Source organism: Mustelus asterias, chromosome 17 (assembly GCF_964213995.1).
Source record: "Mustelus asterias chromosome 17, sMusAst1.hap1.1, whole genome shotgun sequence".
Classification (NCBI taxonomy): domain Eukaryota; kingdom Metazoa; phylum Chordata; class Chondrichthyes; order Carcharhiniformes; family Triakidae; genus Mustelus; species Mustelus asterias.
The window spans coordinates 73,015,903-73,035,337 of NC_135817.1; the positions used below are offsets into that span (position 1 = coordinate 73,015,903).

The window sequence follows — 19,435 nt, forward strand, 5'->3', positions numbered from 1 at the left end:
GAGTGGGCAGAGTTACATGGATCTGAGGTCTAAAACCTAGCTCAAGATCAAAGAGAATGGGCGGAATGTTACCAACTTGCCCCACCCATCGATGGGCAGAGCGAGCCTGGAAAATCACCCGAGAGCCGAGGAATCAGGATCACGCCCGATTTCTCAGCTCTCATGGTCTTCCGAGAGCCGGATTTCCAATGAGGTCAGCCTCTCGCTGGAAATGGGCAAGAGGCTGAATAACTTATTTAAATTAATTATAATCTTCATTACCATGCGTTTAGTGAGCCCGGCACTGAGACGTCCAGGCTCACTCGCCTTTATGGCCTTGTTGGGAAAGGTTCTCTCTGACGAGGGAAATACCTGCTCCCCATGATTGGGGAACAGTCATGTTGGTCTCGCCGATAGAACCAGAGGCCATTGAGGCCCCCTGGGGAGGCAATGGGGATGTAGCCCTTGGGCAGTGACAGACTGGCATCTTGGCACTGCCAGCCTGGCACCTCGGTAATGCTCACTGGGCACCTTGGCACTGCCCACCAGGGCCTATGGGTGTGGCGCCTATGGGGATGGGACTTGTGGGGGTGGGGCCTATGCGTGTGGTTTATGCGGCAGGGCCTATGAAGGCAGGGTTTATAGGTGGGGCCTCTGGGAGGGCAGGGCCTGAAGGGGTGGCCAGATCAGGGGGAGGGAGGGGGGCCCGCTGCACACTCTGCCTGTGAACGGATTGGGGGAGGGGAGATGGGGCCCACTGCCGCTCTGCAGCTCCGATCAGTGGGAGGGAGGGGGGTGCGCGATCGGTCTGGCTGTAAGCTTGCCTAATTCCTCCAGTTTGCATAAGGTTTCACTGGAGCATTGAGCATTGCAGCAAGCCAAGGACAGGCATGTGAGCCTGACAGCAAGTTGGTGAGTTGAAATGGCAAGGAGTAGGGAGGTTGGGGGTATGCTTGTGGGCTGAGCAAAGGTCTTCCACAAAGCCCCAGTCTGCATTTAGTCTCCACAATGGAGGGTAGACTGCATTGGGAGCAGTGAATACAATCGACCAAATTGAAGGAGGTGCAAGTGAAACACTGCTTCACCTGGAAGGGGCGTTTGGAGCCTTGAACAGTGAGGAGGGAGGAGGTAAACAGGCAGGTCTTGCATGTTCTATGTTTGCAAGGGAAGGCGATGTGGGAAGGGGATGAGGAATTGGGGGTGATGGAGGAGTGGATCAGGATGTCACGGAGGGAACAATCCCTGTGGAATGCCGACAGGGGGGAGGGGGGAAGATATGTTTCGATGGTGGCATCATGCCAGCATTGGTGGGAATGGCGGTGGATGATGCTTTCAATGCAAAGGCTGGTAGGGTGTACAGTGAGGACGAGGGGAACTCTATCGTGGTTCTGGGAGGGAGGGGGAGGGGTGAGGGCAGAGGTGCAGGAAATGGGTTGGACACGGCCGAGTGCCCTGCCAACCACAGTGGGGTGGAACCCTCAGCTCAGGAAAAAGGCAGACACGTCAGAAGCACCAGCTTGGAAGGTGGCATCATCAGAACAGATGTGACAGAGGTGGAGAATGGGATGAAGTCCTTACAGGAAGGAGGGTGCGAGGATCTGTAGTTGAGGTTATCTTTCTCCAGCTGTTGTCCAGCTGGGTGGGATTGCGATCACCTGCTTCCATCCTGAGCTATCTAATCAAAGCAAAAGAAATCACCTTACATGCTTTTGTTTCAGCTCCCACAACCTTACCTGTAGTGGCCCCCCAAAAATGTACCCTCCACCCCCTTCTAATTCTCACAATGTGGTGCCACTTGGCAACATCATTGGAAAACACAGCACCAATCTTATAGAGACCTATAAGATAATGAAGGGGCTGGATAGGGTAGAGATGGAGAGATTCTTTCCACTTAGAAAGGAAACTAGAACTAGAGGGCACAGCCTCAAAATAAAGGGGGGTCAGTTTAGGACAGAGTTGAGGAGGAACTTCTTCTCTCAGAGGGTGGTGAATCTCTGGAATTCTCTGCCCACTGAAGTGGTGGAGGCTACCTCGTTGAATATGTTTAAATCACAGATAGATGGATTCCTGATCGGTAAGGGAATTAGGGGTTATAGGGATCAGGCGGGTAAGTGGAACTGATCCACTTCAGATCAGCCATGATCTTATTGAATGGCGGGGCAGGCTCGAGGAGCTAGATGGCCTACTCCTGCTCCTATTTCTTATGTTCTTATAATTCTGACAACACCCTGCTCCACTACACCGCTACCTCTCTCTCTCTCTCTATCCCTCCAATGTCTTCAGTTTATCAGTCTAACATCCAGTACTGGATGTTTAGAATTTCCTCCAATTAAGCCATTGTTTCCAGTCCCCACCACAAACTCCATTCCTCAGCCCTTGAATCCATTCCTCTCTCTGTCTGTCTGGGACTGAATCACACCCTTCACAACCTTGGCCCCAAGATGCATTTCTGCCAAATATTAACACCATCATCTCGACCACCCATTTCTACTTCTGTGACATCGTCTGACTTCATTCCTGCCTCAGCTCATCTGCTGCTGAAATCCTCGTTCGCACATTTGTTATCTTTAAGCTTTAATGTTCCAATGCACCCCTCACCACCCTCCCACATTCTAACCTCCGTACATTTGAGATCATCCAAAACTCTGCTCCCTGTATCCTTACTCACAATGTCCCAATTCGCCACTGTGCTCACTGACCTTTCTTGGTTCCCGGTTAAGCAATGCTTCAATTTTAAAATTCTCATCCTTATTTTCAAATTTCTCCATGGCATTGTCCTCCCTTGCTCTGTCATCTCCTCCAACCCCACAACCCTCTGATATCTGCACTCCCCAAATCCTGGCCTCTTGAACAATACCGATTCTAATAGCCCCACTGTTGCTGGCCGTGTTTTAAGTTGCCAATTTCCCTTCCTAGAGCTTTCAACCGCGCTTTCCTCCTTTTAAGATTCTCCTTAAAGCCTATCTTTGTGATGAAACTTTTGATCATCTGCCCTAAAGTCTTCTTGTGTCGCTGGGTATCAATATTTTGTCTGAAAACACTCCTGTGAAGCATCCTGAGGCACTTCATTATGTTTAAGGCCCTATGTCAATGTAAGTAGTTGTTGTGTTGCAGTGGATGGTGGACAGGCATTTGGTGAGTCAGGAGGTGAGTTACTCACCATGCCCTCTGACCTGCTCTTGGAGCCAGAGTGTAACAGCTCAAACTTGAATATTGCCTGGATCCTGTAGTTTATAGCCGGGGATTGCTTCATTATCAGAGGAGTTACAAATGGAACAACACTGAGCAATCATTAACAAGCATCCCACTTGACCTCACGTTGGAGGGAAGGTCAACCACCGTGCGTTCTGAACATCTGGACTTTCCTGCCTACATTCTCAGACAGTAACAGTACAGGGCAGTACGGTAGCACAGTGGTTAGCATTGCTGCCTCACAGCGCCAGGAACCCAGGTTCGATTCCTGGCTTGGGTCACTATCTGTGTGGAGTTTGCACATTCTCCCCGTGTCTGAGTGGGGTTCCTCCGGGTGCTCCGGTTTCCTCCCACAGTCTGAAAGATGTGCTGGTTAGGTGCATTGACCATGCTAAATTCTCCCTCAGTGTACCCGAACAGGCGCCGGGGTGTGGCGACTAGGGGATTTTCACAGTAACTTCATTGCAGTGTTAATGTAAGCCTTACTTGTGACACTAATAAAATAAACTTTAGACTTTAACAATTTCCTGGCTGAAAGTCCAGCTCTGATTAAACAGGCAGAGTTAGAACATGGACATAGAACATAGAACAGTACAGCACAGAACAGGCCCTTCGGCCCACGATGTTGTGCCGAGCTTTATCTGAAACCAAGATCAAGCTATCCCACTCCCTATCATCCTGGTGTGCTCCATGTGCCTATCCAATAACCGCTTAAATGTTCCTAAAGTATCTGACTCCACTATCACTGCAGGCAGTCCATTCCACACCCCAACCACTCTCTGCGTAAAGAACCTACCTCTGATATCCTTCCTATATCTCCCACCACGAACCCTATAGTTATGCCCCCTTGTAATAGCTCCAACCACCCGAGGAAATAGTCTTTGAACGTTCACTCTATCTATCCCCTTCATCATTTTATAAACCTCTATTAAGTCTCCCCTCAGCCTCCTCCGCTCCAGAGAGAACAGCCCTAGCTCCCTCAACCTTTCCTCGTAAGACCTACCCTCCAAACCAGGCAGCATCTTGGTAAATCTCCTCTGCACTCTTTCCAGCGCTTCCACATCCTTCTTATAGTGAGGTGACCAGAACTGCACACAATATTCCAAATGTGGTCTCACCAAGGTCCTGTACAGTTGCAGCATAACCCCACGGCTCTTGGATTTGACAGCGTGAGTCACAGCAAAGCAATAGCAGCAAGACGCACTGCTGCCGAGGAAAGGGTTCTATTTACAGATTCGCTGTTATCACATCATTCCCAAGGAAGTTCGAAAGGTGAATCTGATATCACACAGAAGGCTTTGACAACTTGAATAAATTCAGTGATTTTTTATTTAGAATTTGTTTGCGGTTTGGGTCATCAGATGAGGAAAAAAGGCGAAGTTCTGCTTCCTTCTCTATACAGTCGGTAATTAAAAATTGATTTTGTAAAACTGTTTTTGGCACCATATCTTCATTTCCAGGCTCTTAATAAACCAGAAAGTAAATGAATAACAGCAAATTTCACCTCTGCCTCATTAATGAAGTTAAAGTTTGTTTTGTACTGGAAAATTGAATTGATTGAAGCAGATTAAGTGGGGATGAGGGGATTACTGGTACTGTATAAAATATCGTGAAAGGTCGTTTTACAATCTATCGATTTTCCATTAGCATCTCACTGGTTTATGCAGTGAACAGTAAGTGTTACAACAGTTAAATACATCAGTTTGACAGCAATGATGCCATTAGTTGATTCTTATAAACATTAAACCTATTTTGCAGCTAATTACTTCACATAAGTGGGAACTATGCAAACCATAGTCAGTCATCAAGCTTGTCAAATTTGTCACGGCTAAGCAAAATCCATGAGTAGCTCTTTTATTACAACCACGGGTTTGTCTGAGACGGGAACACCTGAGAGATCGGGCCGGCGGAGGTCGGCTGGATCCCAGGAAGCAACCGGCCCCCAGCCAGATACCCTGTCGCTGGAGAAAGTTATCCCAAAGCTCCTGGAGATGCAGAGGCAGAGCCGGGGACTGCTGGGCAGGGTGTCAGCAACATTCCCGCAACTGCAAGGCCGCTTGGAGGAGTCCCACAGCCTTCAGGCACTGCCGAGATGCAGGAGATGGCACTGGCATTGCATAGTACCCAGGCCAACACTGTAAGGGTGGTGACCACAGTGGAAAGCCCAGGGCAGGATCTTGTAGCCACGGATGGCAGGGTCTGAGTATGGCCGAGTCTCTGAGGAGCATGGCTCAGGGCCTCGGGAGCATACTCCAGACACAGAGGGCCATGGTGGCGGGCTCTGAGGGCATGGCCCCATCACAGAGAACCTTCGCAGAGGGGCTCCAGAGCTTGGTCCAGATGCAGAGGTCCATTGCTGAGGTTCTCACACCATGGCGCAGATAATGTTGGGCTTCAAGGACTGGCAGTGCCAGGTGACACAGAGGTTTCTGGAGCTCCTTCCAGCTGCCCCTCTGTCCCATGTAGTATCCCAGGGGCCCACAAGCACCCTGAGGGAGGAGGGAGTGCACCTCTGGATGCCATCTTGGGGCCTTCCACTCAGGAGACTCTGGCTATCCCCAGCCTCTTCTGAAGCCCCCAGTGCTGACATCGGTGTATCTCAAGGGCAGCGGGCTGAACACGGTGGCAAGGCTACAGCCTTGACACCTGAAAGTCATGCGGGGCTCTCCAGGTCCCCTGGAGGACATCTGCCAAGGACATCACAGGCTGTGGGGCATGGAAGACATCCTCCATCTCTGATGTGTATCTGGGGAGGCACTGAGATGTAGCGCTAGGCCATGCAAGATGATGAATCATCGAATCCCTACAGTATAGAAGGAGGCCATTCAGCCCATCAAATCTGTACCAACCAGAATCCCACCCAGTCCCTATTCCTGTACCTCCACACATTCACTCTGTTAATCCCCCTGACCAGTAACGAGTGCGACATTAGTGGGCTTTGCAATTGGCATCATAGGCAGCCCCTCCAGAGCCTCTCAGCAGCCAGTGAGAATACTCATCACATGAGCCCCAACCTCCCTCCAACCCACCAGTGGGCCCCAACCTGGGGATCTCCAATACGTCAAGCCCCTCCCAAGCCATTGCACCCCTGGAGGCCTCTCCCCCACCCTGCACCATGGAGATTGTCTGCTGATTTGTCCTTTTGTGCCCTGGAGATTGGTGCTAAGTGGCACTCACTTCTTCGCTCGCCCGCGCAGTCCATGACGCCTGGACCACACTTCAAGGGACCAGTAGTGATTTGCACTCATGTGATTTCCCGCATTGGGAGGGGAGGTGGGACCATCCTGGGAGAGGAAATAATCGCATGCCAGACTCACCAATGAGAGTGGAATCAAGTCAATCCCATGCCCTGCCCTGTGTCCTTCCTGGGCGAGATCCGGTTTGTGCCAGGAGAAAGCTCACAAACTGTTTGCTGCCAGGCGCAAAGCCCGTCTTTGGGCCCGTACACAATTTTCCCAATTAGCACAATCTGTGCCAAGCACAACATGGCCGGAAATTGTGGTCCTCACCTTCTCTCTTTTAGAACAAAGTGGCTGAAAAGATTCGGGGCCTCAGGTGGTGGTTCTCCAATCTCCATCAATGAAGCGTTGGTGATGTCTCTGTTTTGGTCCATTTGCTGAGGGGAAGTGAAAATTCTGAAAGAAGCCTTGGAGGTCGTGGGGAGCCAATCACTCACACCTGCTTGGACCAGAGAAAGATGGCATCTAGCGACGACCTGCAGGTTGACTGGACCATTTGTCATTTGTCTTTGTCAATAAAGTAATTGTACTAGTATTAAAGATTATTAATACCCAGTTTCACTGGTAAGGTTACATGCTAAACAGATGAATTCAGACTCCCAAAGCAACTGAGCTCCAGCCGTTTAAATATTGGTGAGCAGTGAAGGAGATATGGGGAAAGGGTACAAAGGAGGTTCACAAGAATGATCCCTGGAATGAAGAGTTTGTCGTATGAGAAACGGTTGAGGATTCTGGGTCTGTACTCGTTGGAGTTTAAAAGGATGAGGGGGGATCTTATTGAAAATTACAGGATACTGCGAGGCCTGGATAGAGTGGACACGGAGAGGATGTTTCCACTAGTAGGAAAAACTAGAACCAGAGGGCACAACCTCAGGCTAAAGAGACAATCCTTTAAAACAGAGATGAGGAGAAATTTCTTCAGCCAGAGAGTGGTGAATCTGTGGAACTCTTTGCCGCAGAAGGCTGTGGAGGCCAGGTCATTGAGTGTCTTTAAGACAGAGATAGAAAGGTTCTTGATTAATAAGGGGGTCAGGGGTTATGGGGAAAAGGCAGGAGAATGGGGATGAGAAAAATATCAGCCATGATTGAATGGCGGAGCAGACTCGATGGGCCGAGTGGCCTAATTCTGCTCCTATGTCTTATGCTCTTATGGTCTTATGGATAGTTGAAAATCATACCAGAAGAAATGTGGGGTTGATGTGAACACATGGCAGGAAAGGTCAAAGTTGGCAATCTACATCAATCTGTGCACGTGTATGGAGTCAAGAGTTTGAAGAAGATCAAATTGCCAAAGAAGGGAAACATAGACAGAGGAAAGAGTATCAGTCCGCCGCAACTGCACAATCAATTGGATTATGTTTCATACGTCAGGTATGTGCTGTTGCGAAGTTGAATTTGCGAAGTTTGAATTTGATGTTGGTAAAGATAGCAACTGCTACCTCTCAAGTCTTGAGAGGGAGAGAGCAAATGCCAATTGCCAAGAGCTAAGAGTTCTCAACTCTCAACTCTGCCAGCTTTGTATATGTCTGAAGAGAACGCACCATCTAACTAATGGAAGGTACCAAATCAGAAAGAACTTAGAGAAATCAACCAAGAAACTCCAAGAGGTTCTGAAAGACACAAAACCTGGTTGTATATTCTTTTGATAGTGACTAAATTCTATTATTATTTGTTTTTGTTAATGAATGGGTATTGCATATATTTGAACAGCATTCCATTGGGATCTTATTTTTATTTGGTCTCTTACTTGTTTAGTTAAAGTTCCCTGTTAGTTAAATATAAAATTTTTAAGTGTTCATTTTAAAATGAGTGTCAGGTATTTCTGTTAGTTAACCACTAAACCTTACTGAAGAACAATCCACACCTTCCCACACAGGTTTAACGAGGTTTTGCGAGGTGAGGTATTCCTCTTTGGGGGATTTGGCGTTGCTTCTCAAAAGGGGGACAATATCCACGTCGTAACAATGCTAAAATATATCTCTTTGGCATTGATTTACATTAAAAGAGTTACATTAAAAGAGGCAGCCAACCTTATAGCTTATAACCTTTTATGCCAAAAATACTATCTTATTCGATAATCATAGAAACATAGAAGATAGGAGCAGGAGGAGGCCATTCATCCCAATCATGGCTGATCATCCAACTCAATAGCCTAGTCCTGTTTTTTCCCCATAACCTTTGACCCCGTTCGCCCCAAGTGCTATATCCAGCTGCCTCTTGAATACATTCAATGTTTTGGCATCAACTACTTCCTGTGGGAATGAATTCCACAGGCTCACCACTCTTTGGGTGAAGAAATGTCTCCTCACCTCCGTCCTAAATGGTCTACCCCGAATCCTCAGACTGTGACCCCCTGGTTCTGGATTCCCCCACCATCGGGAATATCCTCCCTGCATCTACCCTGTCTAGTCCTGTTAGAATTTTATAAGTCTCTATGAGATCCCCCCCTCATTCACCTGAACTCCAGCGAAAACAATTCTAACCTAGTCAATCTCTCCTCATATACCAGTCCCTCCATCCCTGGAATCAGCCTGGTAAACTTTCGCTGCACTCCCTCGAGAGCAAGAACATCCTTCCTCAGAAAAGGAGACCAAAACTGCCACAATACTCGAGGCGTGGTCTCACCAAGGCCCTGTATAATTGCAACAACACGTCCCTGCTCCTGTACTCAAAACCTCTCGCAATGAAGGCCAACATACCATTTGCCTTCTTTACTGCCTGCTGCATGGGATTAAATACTGTACTGGTAAAGAAATACATAAATAGACAATACAATGATCATAAGTATGCTTTCTATTTGAGTGAATGTAATTAATTTAACTCACCGCAGAAGAATTATTGTTTGGTAATAATTTTCCAAATGCATGATGACAGCAGGGAGCCCACCAGGATGTACTTTCAAAATGCTCCCCCTTTAATTAAACCTCTTTATTCAGATTACCAAGTGGGTACTTGTACTTTTAATCATGTCATACTATAATGTCATTATTGTACTTATTCATGAATGCACTGTGAGTCCTGTTTCTTGAAACAAGTTAGAGAAAACTTAAAATAATTCTCATTACCAGATTTTTACTTGGTAATGGAGCGGCACGGTGGCACAATGGTTAGCACTGTTGCCTCACAGCATCAGGGACCCGGGTTCGATTCCCGGCTTGGGTCACTGTCTGTGTGGAGTTTGCATGTTCTCCCCATGTCTGCGTGGGTTTCCTCCCATAGTCTAAAAGATGTGCTGGTTAGGTGCATTGGCCATGCTAAATTCTTCCCGAACAGGCGCCGGAGTGTGGTGACTCGGGGATTTTCACAGTAACTTCATTACAGTGTGAATGTAAGCCTACTTGTGACTAATAAATACTCCAGAGTCACAGCAATGTGGTTGACTCTCAACTGCCCTCTGAAGTGGTCCAGGGAGCAAACCACTCAATTTAAGGGCAATTAAGAATGGGCAACAAATGCTGCCACATTAGCGATACCCACATCCCATGAAAGAAAAATGAAAAATAAAAACAATTTGATTAATCTAACTGTGCAGTCCCCAGCAGAGAGACTCAGGTATACCACAGATTACTGGACATGGATAATAGGGTAACATAAAAGCAAAATATCGTGAAAGCTGGGGATCTGAAATAAAATCAGAAAATGCTGGGAAGAGACAGAGGGGGAAATTTTCCCATCTCGCCCACCACGGAAATCGTAGCGGGTGAGGGGTGGACCATGGAAAGTTCCATTGACCTCAGGCGGGACTTTCCGGTTTCGGGGTGAGTGCGGCTGGAAAATCCTAGCCAGCAGGTCCGGCAGCATCTGTGGAGAGAGCAAAAGTTGGGATTTTGAATCCAATGTGATTTCTTCACAACTCTGAAGGACGACAGGGTAACATACGCTTCTGTCTTTGGGCTCCGAGCGGAAGCGGAAGAAATGGACCGTTATTCCTATTAGCTTGGGATAACATATTTATTTAACTGCTTTCCAGATGTGAGAACTCTCACAGCTGATAGCAAATCCATTTATTTAATCCATGGGTGTTTGGAAATCTCGCAAATGGATGGAAGAGAATAGGAACTTGTTCTTTTTATGAAATTGTATTTTCAAACTCGTAGAAGAATTGCAGAATTCCTCAAAAGGTTTACATTGAGAATAGTCTGCCCCTTCATCAGGTGAGTGGATCGATATGCGCGATCTTCTTGGAGATCCTCTCCACTTGGAGCCGGCAGTTTGCGGTGTCGGTGGTAGCCATGATGTGGAGATGCCAGGGTTGGACTAGGTTAGGCACAGTAAAAAATCTCACAACACCAGGTTAAAGTCCAACACTCACCTGATGAAGGGGCAACGCTCCAAAAGCTCGTGCTACCAGATGAACCTGTTGGACTTTAACCTGGTGTTGTGAGACTGCTTACTGTGCATTGAGAATGTACCTGCATTTTCCAGTTCATATTTTCTTATTCAAAATACTCACGCTAGAAATCATTCTGTGCTGTGATGTAAGATAAACACTAATTTATTTTTTTTAAAAAGCAAATAAGTGTTTGGAAGATAACAACATAGCACTTCTGGTCTGGTCTTTGCATTCACCAGACATGGGGCTCAATAATAACATGTTTTTCTAACTCCTTGTCTGGAGTGCGTCAGCCTTTTTCTTTGTAATATAGTTAGCACAAGTGCCAGCTCAAAGTGGGACGTTAAGTTGATAAGCTGAAAATAAAATGTGCAGAATCTTAGGTTTTATCAGTAAGAACATGGGGTGTGAATTTCTCACTGTAACTTCTGAAAAGAGGGCTCCGAAAGCTCTGGGAAAATAAGTGTCACCAGTGGCTTTCCACCAAGTGGCAGAGTCCTGGGTCATTGGCACCATAAAGCACAGAGAGGGATAATGCTAAACCTATACAAATCAATTGCTTAGGCAACATCTAGAAATTGGTGTCCTTGCCTTGAAAGAGAGGTGACAGCCTTGGACAGAAGAGATCCACTGAGATCCAGATAATGAGAGGCTAGAGAATCTGAACCTCCTTTCACAAGAACAAAGATGGTGAACTAGAGATCTGACTAGAAATGTTCAAAGTTATGACGTGTTTGCATTTGTAAAACAGGGTAAAGCTGTTTGCACTGTTCAAGGAGTCAGCATTAATGGCCATACATTGAAGATCATAGAATATCTACAGTACAGAAGAGGCCTTTCGGCCCATTGAGTCTGCACCAACTCTCTGACAGATACCTTACCTGGGCCCTCTCCCCGCCCTACATCCATAATCCCACACATTTTCTATGGCTCATGGAACACTAAGGGGCAATTTAGCGTGGCCAATCCACCTAACCTGCACATCTTTGGACTGTGGGAGGAAACCAATACAGACACATGGAGAATGTGCAGACTGCACACAGGCAGTCACCCAGGGCTGGAATTGAACCTGGGTCCCTGGAGCTGTGAGGCAGCAGTGCCACCATGCCATCCTTTGATAATCATCAAAGGAATGAAGTGAGAGGTTAGGATAATTCCTTTTACATGGTTGGTTCTTGGGACTTGGAAAATCCTATTCAAAATAATGTTTAAAGTTTATTTATTAGTCACAAGTAAGGCTTACATTAACACTGCAATGAAGCTACTATGATATTCCCCTAGTCACCGCATTCCAGCACCTGTTCAGGTCAATGCACCGAACCAGCACATCTTTCAGACTGTGGGAGGAAACCCAAAAACGAATACCTCTTCATTGCCCACGCCCTCAAATATAAATCCAAGTCACCCTTAATTTGTTCTGCATTTCTGCCTCCATTCTCTCTATGAACAGTTCATTCTACATAGTCTGCACCCACTGCATTCTGCAGTTAAGTCTAAACTCTCTGTAAACCTGCTTCTTCTAAACTTAAACTCATGTCCCCTGATCCACAGTTTGTGGCAATCTCAGGGACATTCTTCGTCCTCTTCAGTTTCCTGCCTGATGGCAGATCCTTGGTGATTATTCACCAAAACCGGCAGCCAGCAGAGTGCCACGATATCTTTACTAAGGGTAGAACGAGGCGGCAAGTCTCAAATGTGCCTCTGCATAAACCCCATGTTTGTGTTGTTCATCTGATCCACAAGCCAGTTGTCCAGCGGACGAAGCTAATCGGCCCCCTCGGGTACATTATTAGAACTCAACTTAACTTAAAAGTCTTGAATGCTTGAATAATCTCTCCACTGATCACTTCAACTTGCTCAATCTGTTCTGATAACTCAAGTGCCTTCAGTTAGTTATCAGTTTTGCTGCCCTTTTCTGCGCTGCCTCAATACCTGGATATTTTGCTGTAGACACAATAACCCAATAATGCCAAATGTGCACCAGTATTATTGTACAGCTGACAACTAATGAGAATAAATAAAGCTGCTGCTATTCTCTTTTCCAATATGAATCTGCCTTTTACCCAGTTTAAAGTGTTGGATATCTTCTGTTATACAATTAGCATCCCTAGGAGTTTTCATAAAATTAAAATCTGGATGAAACATAAAAATGAGATGCTTTGGTGCCAAAACTCATTTTCCTGAGAGGACTAGCTCCCTGTAACAAGCTGATTAATCATAGAATCCCTACAGTGCAGAAGGAGGCCATTTGGCCCATCGAGTCTGCACTGACCACAATCCCACCCAGGCCCGACATATTTATCCTACTAATCCACCTGACACTAGGGTCAATTTACCCTGGCCAATCAATCCAACCCGCACATCTTTGGACTGTGGGAGGAAACTGGAGCACCCGGAGGAAACCCACGCAGACACAGGGAGAACGTGCAAACTCCACACAGATAGTGACCCGAGGCTGGAATTGAACCCCGGGTCCCTGGTGCTGTGAGGCAGCAGTGCTAACCACCGTGCCCCCTGCCGCCCTTAGGGTCCACTGCAGCACTCAAAAATATATGTGTGAGCTGCGGTCATTTCTACATTCGGTTCAGCAGCACCAAACAGCACGATAGGTTCAAAAGCATTGGCCCAAGAATTCTTCAACATTTGGAAGAACAAGATGTCAGTCACTCTTTGCGGTGACTGCTCCTGCTCTGTTGTGGGGATGTCGATTAGACATCCCATTCGGAAGCACTGTGAAAAGCTACAGTTGACTGGCATGGGAGATAAAGTGCATCTAACCACGTACGTGCAAAAAATACCAATCCATAAAAACTGACAGCATTTAGTGATGTTCATCTCATCCAACAGTGATCGAGGGTCCATCGAATGGAATTTGGTTGGTAGAAACTGAGACAGTCAGCAGAAAGGGACAATGATTTCATCCTCGTGCGTTGCAATGGATTCCATCCTTCTTCAGCAGGAGTGCAAAATGGCTGCAAGTAAATTGGCAGCTTGCTTTATAGCATGCCCAAGTGGCAAAAGCGTTATGTTCTATTTTCTTGAACTGTAAAGGAGCCAGATTTTAGATTTCTAATAAAACCCTACGTTGCTTACGCAATAGTAAGAGTAATTATTACATGAGCACCTTGGGTTGCAGCTGACACACTTAAACAGCAGATTAATTCTCCCAGTCTCGCCATCACAGAAATCATTACATTATTATTTCCAATTCACGTGTCTGTTCAATACCTCAAGAGTCAGCAACAATCGGGCACACTCTGTGCTAATGTTATTCTTTGCGTATATGTGTTATGCTCCTTTTCCACCTCGGTTTTGTACACAAAGCAAAGGTTGTCTCGGAAAGAATGAAATTTGGTATTTTTTTTACGAATGACTTTTTTTTTAGATCTGGACATTATCACATTTCTGTTTGTGGAACATCGCTGAGTGCATTGCCTTTAATGCCTGAATATCTGGCTGCCGACACAATGACCTACTACTGCCAAAGTACCAAACCACACCAGTATCCTTTTCTATGTGGCTGGTTGTCACATTTCCGACATTACAACAATGATCACATTTTGAAAATTACTGTAAAGCACATTGGGATAGCCTGTAGTCATGAAAGGTACTTTATAAATGCAAGTCTTTCTGTTCTTCCATGATAACTTGTCTGTACAGGGGAGGCGATGGCCTAGTGGTATTATCGCTTGACTATTAATTCAGAAACTGAGATAATGTTCTGGGGACCTGGTTTAAATCCCGCCATGGCAATTGGTGGAATTTGAATTCAATAAAAAAATCTGGAATTTAGAATCTACTGATGACCTTGAAACCCATTGCCGATTGTCGGAAAAGCCCATCTGGTTCACTAATGTCCTTTAGGGAAGGGGATCTGCCATCCTTAACTGGTCTGGCCTACATGAGAATCCAGAGCCACAGCAATGTGATTGATTCTCAACTGCCCTTTACATGAGGGCAACTCGGAATGGGCAATAAATGCTGGCCAGCCTGTGACACCCATAACCCCATGAATGAATAAAACAAAAAGAATACAGACATGAAAAGTCATTGCCATGATCAAAAGTTTCCATACCTAGCTACTGAGAAATTTACTCAAGTTCACATGTGTCTGATACAGAGCATGGAATTTCCCCACGGACATTTCTACCCGAGTACAGGGAATTTAGGCTCAGGTGAGCAGAGCAAGATTTGGGGATAGGGCTGGAGTTTAGCCAAGTAACACAGCACTACAGAGCACTTGTATGCTTCTTGTCCCATCAAGACCACAATACTAGTTCGGCAAAGGCTTTCAAGATGTGTAGAAAGTATTAGTTCTAAGAACCAAGTTTCCTCATGCGGGGTTCATTGGGAGAACCTGACTGTCTCAGAATGACCTGGAACCTCAGACCTACCTGTCTCAGGTATTCTGAGATTGACTTACTTCTGGATGTTTGGACTATGTTTTATCCGGAAAGGTCAAATTTTTCCGATGTTCTGTACTTGCAACATATAAATAAATGCACCAGAAGATAAAAATTCGTTCAACTTTTCCAAAAGGCCGCATATATTCCAATTGATGTTAGTGTCCATTTTATTGACAAGCAATGGAAGCAGAAAATAAAATCTTTTGCAGTATTCTCAACAACAATCCAATAGCTTTGGAAGTTAGATCTTTCCCTAGTGTAGATTCTTCAAATTATATTCTCAATATGGGAAATCTGTAATATAGTTAACTAAGCTATATGCAACTAATTGAATGGATATTTGCAATTATTTAAGTTCAGATTCAATATTTCATTGCAATTAGTTTATGCAATTAGTTAACTTTTACAGATGCACCATAGAAAGCATTCTTTCTGGCTGTATCACAGCTTGGTGTGGCTCCTGCTCTGCCCAAGACCACAAGAAACTACAAAAAGTTGTGAATGTAGCCCAATCCATCACGCAAACCAGCCTCCCATCCATTGACTCTGTCTACACATCCAGCTGCCTCAGCAAAGCAGCCAGCATAATTAAGGGCCCCATGCACCCCGGACATTCTCTCTTCCACCTTCTTCCTTCAGGAAAAAGATACAAAAGTCTGAGGTCACGTACAAACCAACTCAAGGACAGCTTCTTTCCAACAGCCATCAAACTTTTGAATGGACCTACTTTGCATTAAGTTGATCTTTCTCTACACCCTAGCACGCTCCAAATGCTAGTGGCATTTGCTACCAAATAAATCTGTTGGACTTTAACCTGGTGTTGTCAGACTTCTTACTGTGTTTACCCCAGTCCAACGGCGGCATCTCCACATCATTTCTCCCACAGCCCAGAGATGTGCGGGTTGGGTGAATTGGCCATGCTAAATTGCCCCTTAGTGTCAGAGGGACTAGCTAGAGTAAATGCATGGGGTTGTGGGGATAGGGTCTGGGTGGGATTGTGGTCGGTGCAGATTTGATGATGGGCCGAATGGCCTCCTTTGAACTGTAGGGATTCCATGATTCTATGATCGTACAGGTAATTGATTTGCAGTATAAGTCAAGATTATTTCAATTTCAGAATCACTTCAAAGATCAAGAATAGTATATTTAGTCTAAGAAACTACCATTTAAAGTAACTATGCCAGAAGTAATAATTAAGACTCTAAACAAGGCAGAGCCATAACAGACCATAACAGCACAGAAAGTATAGGCCCCTCTTCTGGCCATGAATTTTAATCACTTTTTTCTGAAAAATAAGCTTTTCATTCCCCACAGTCCACAATGATTCACCATTGTTTTATTTTAGTTCTAGTTGCTTTATCTATGTTGACCCTATGGCTGAAGAATTTAGAATCATGAATCGCCTGAGTGATAGAGGTTTAGAGCATGGAAACATGCCCTTCGGCCCAACTTGTCCATGCCGCCCAGTTTTTACAACAAAGCGAGTCCCAATTGCCAGCATTTGGCCCATATCCCTCTATACCCATCGTACCCATGTAACTGTCTAAATGCTTTTTAAAAGATAAAATTGTACCCGCCTCTACTACTATCTCTGGCAGCTTGTTCCAGACACTCACCACCCTCTGAGTGAAACAATTGCCCCTCTGGACCCATTTGTATCCCTCCCCTCTCACCTTAAACACACATACATATTAATTCAACGATTTTGCTTGCAAGCACCTTAGTGCTTCCCTTAGGCCTTCATTTCAAAACTGGATAATGACCAATTTTGACGAGAGGGTTCATTTAGTAGACTATTATGTTGCGCCGACTGAAGAGCGAATGTTGTGGTGGTTACAAAACTTTCTATCGGACAACAAACATTGCCTAATTTTTAGAAGTCAGACACTTGTTGGAAAGTGGGTGTTTGCCAAATCACCACGCTGGTATAGCTGGAGGGACATATTCTCCTCACAAATAACACTCAGGCTTGAAAAAAAATGTAAGTTGTAATTCATTTAAAAAACATAAAGATGTATTGAATATATTACAAAGTGAGACCATTGTACCTACTTTATTAATACAGAGGCAATGGCCTAGTGGTATTATCGCTGGACTAGTAATCCAGAAACTCAGCTAATGTTCTGGGAACCCGGGTTCGAATCCTGCCACGGCTGATGGTGGAATTTGAATTCAATAAAAAAAAAATCTGGAATTAAGAATCTAATGATGACCATGAAGCCATTGTCGATTGTCGGAAAACCCCATCTGGTTCACTAATGTCCTTTAGGGAAGGAAATCTGCCGACTTTGCCCGGTCTGGCACAGTGGCACAATGGTTAGCACTGCTGCCTCACAGCACCAGGGACCTGGGTTTGATTCCTGGCTCGGGTCACTGTCTGTGCGGAGTCTGCACATTCTCCCCGTGTCTGCGTGGGTTTCCTCCGGGTGCTCTGGTTTCCTCCCACAGTCCAAAGATGTGGAAGTTAGGTTGATTGGCCATGCTAAATTGCACCTTAGTGTCCCGGGATGTGTAGGTTAGACGGATTAGCGGGGTAAATTTGTGGGGATAGGGTCTGGGGCGGGATTGTTGTTGGTGCAGACTCAATGGGCCAAATGGCCTCCTTCTGCACAGGGTTTCTATGATTTCTACGTGTGACTCCAGATCCATAGCAATATGGTTGATTCTCAACTGCCTTCGGGCAACTAAGGATGGGCAATAAATGCTGGCTAGCCAGTGATGCCCATGTCTCATGAATGAATAAAAAAATACGTCTTCTTTCATAGAATCCAATTAAAACAACTTTGTCAGGTTTGGACTGGTTTAGAAACAGGTATATTTTATTGAGACATTTAAAAGAAGTATGTGCAATAATATTAAAGAGGAGTAGATCCTTAAATACGTAGTTTTGATTCTGAATTAATCACAGACTACTCCATTTCTTGAAGATATGTGTTTAGATAAGTATTAAATTAGAATTCTACCACCTTTTAATAAGACAAGAAGAATGCCACTGTATCCAGAGATAACAAAATAAACTAGTAACGCCGCATTGTTAATTTTTATCCCCCTTCAAACTGAATGATTAAACTCCATCATCTTTTGGTTGATTCGGTGATCGTCATGCCATGCGCATTCTTTCGAACCCTTTCACACACTTTTGCCTTAGAACAACAATTCATTCAACAGTCTGCAAGCAAATGTGTTACCAAACGGATATCAGACAGCTTGGTCACTAATATAAAGTGTTGAAACGTTCTGGACAATTTCCTCACACCTTGACCAATGAGTGTGACATCTTATTCGCTTTTCAATTCCAAATTTTAGTTATCTTTCAAAGGGGAAAAGACAAAATCTTACCAGCGAGATGGAAGTCAGTGACAAGGCATATTGTGGCACAAATCCAGTTTAATTTCATTTTCTTTTCTAAGTCCTTCCCTTGCTTTTCTCCACTAAGGCCTGTTGCTCCTCACGCTGTGCGATGATTCGGTTTCTGTTGTGTGTTCAGGAAGTGGCTAGCAGTTGAGCCTGTGTGCAGTCTACAGGCTGTGAATGCGGAGATCTGTGTGCTGATAACATATTTATTATGTCTTTGCTTTATTTTAGTGAAACTTTATACAAAGTCACAAAGACATTTGAAATAACCCTGGATCTCTTTCACCATCACTTTCTCTGCAGGTTACTACGCCTAATTGTTTTTGTTTAGTTTCATTCACTTCGCTGAGAGTATTTATTTGCAGCACTTATCGATCTGTTATCTCATTTAGTTATTTATGCATATGCTCTCTTTTTCAGGTATACAAAAAAGCAAATTCAATGAAAGTACATAAATGATTTGATTTGATTTGATTTATCATTGTCACGTGTATTAGTATACAGTGAGAAGCATTGTTTGTTTGCTACACAGACAAAACATACCGTTCATAGAGAAGGAAAGGAGAGAGTGCAGAATGTAGTGTTACAGTCATAGCTAGGTTGTAGAGAAAGATCAACTTAATGCGAGGTAGGTCCATTCAAAAGTCTGATGGCAGCAAATGTGTATATTTGTCACAATTTTTAATTTTGATGTTTAGTGTCTGCAGGTTAGTCAGCAGAAGTGGTCCAAAGATTGATTAAGTTCCACGTATTTAAAATTCAAACATTATGAATTGTAAAATCAATGCTGTTAACCTCAGGGGTGAACTAACTGTGGATTCTATTGTTTCCCCACATTGTAACTGTTTCAAGAAACTTTCTATCCCATTTCCTTGTTTCGTAATTGGCAAAATGGGAAAGGTTCAGAAAGGAAACAAATTAACGTAACTAAA

At 44.8% G+C, this 19,435-nt stretch overlaps 1 protein-coding gene across 1 annotated transcript in view; it reads right to left on the reverse strand.

Annotated features, from left to right (window-relative positions):
• cd247 (CD247 molecule) overlaps window positions 1–18,682 on the reverse strand; it is a 151,873-nt gene extending 133,191 nt beyond the window's left edge. The window contains exon 1 of the mRNA XM_078232972.1: window positions 18,489–18,682. Coding sequence (XP_078089098.1) covers window positions 18,489–18,546 — 58 coding nt within the window. The 5' untranslated portion in view covers window positions 18,547–18,682. The remainder of the gene's footprint in view (window positions 1–18,488) is intronic.
• Window positions 18,683–19,435: the final 753 nt, after the last annotated feature.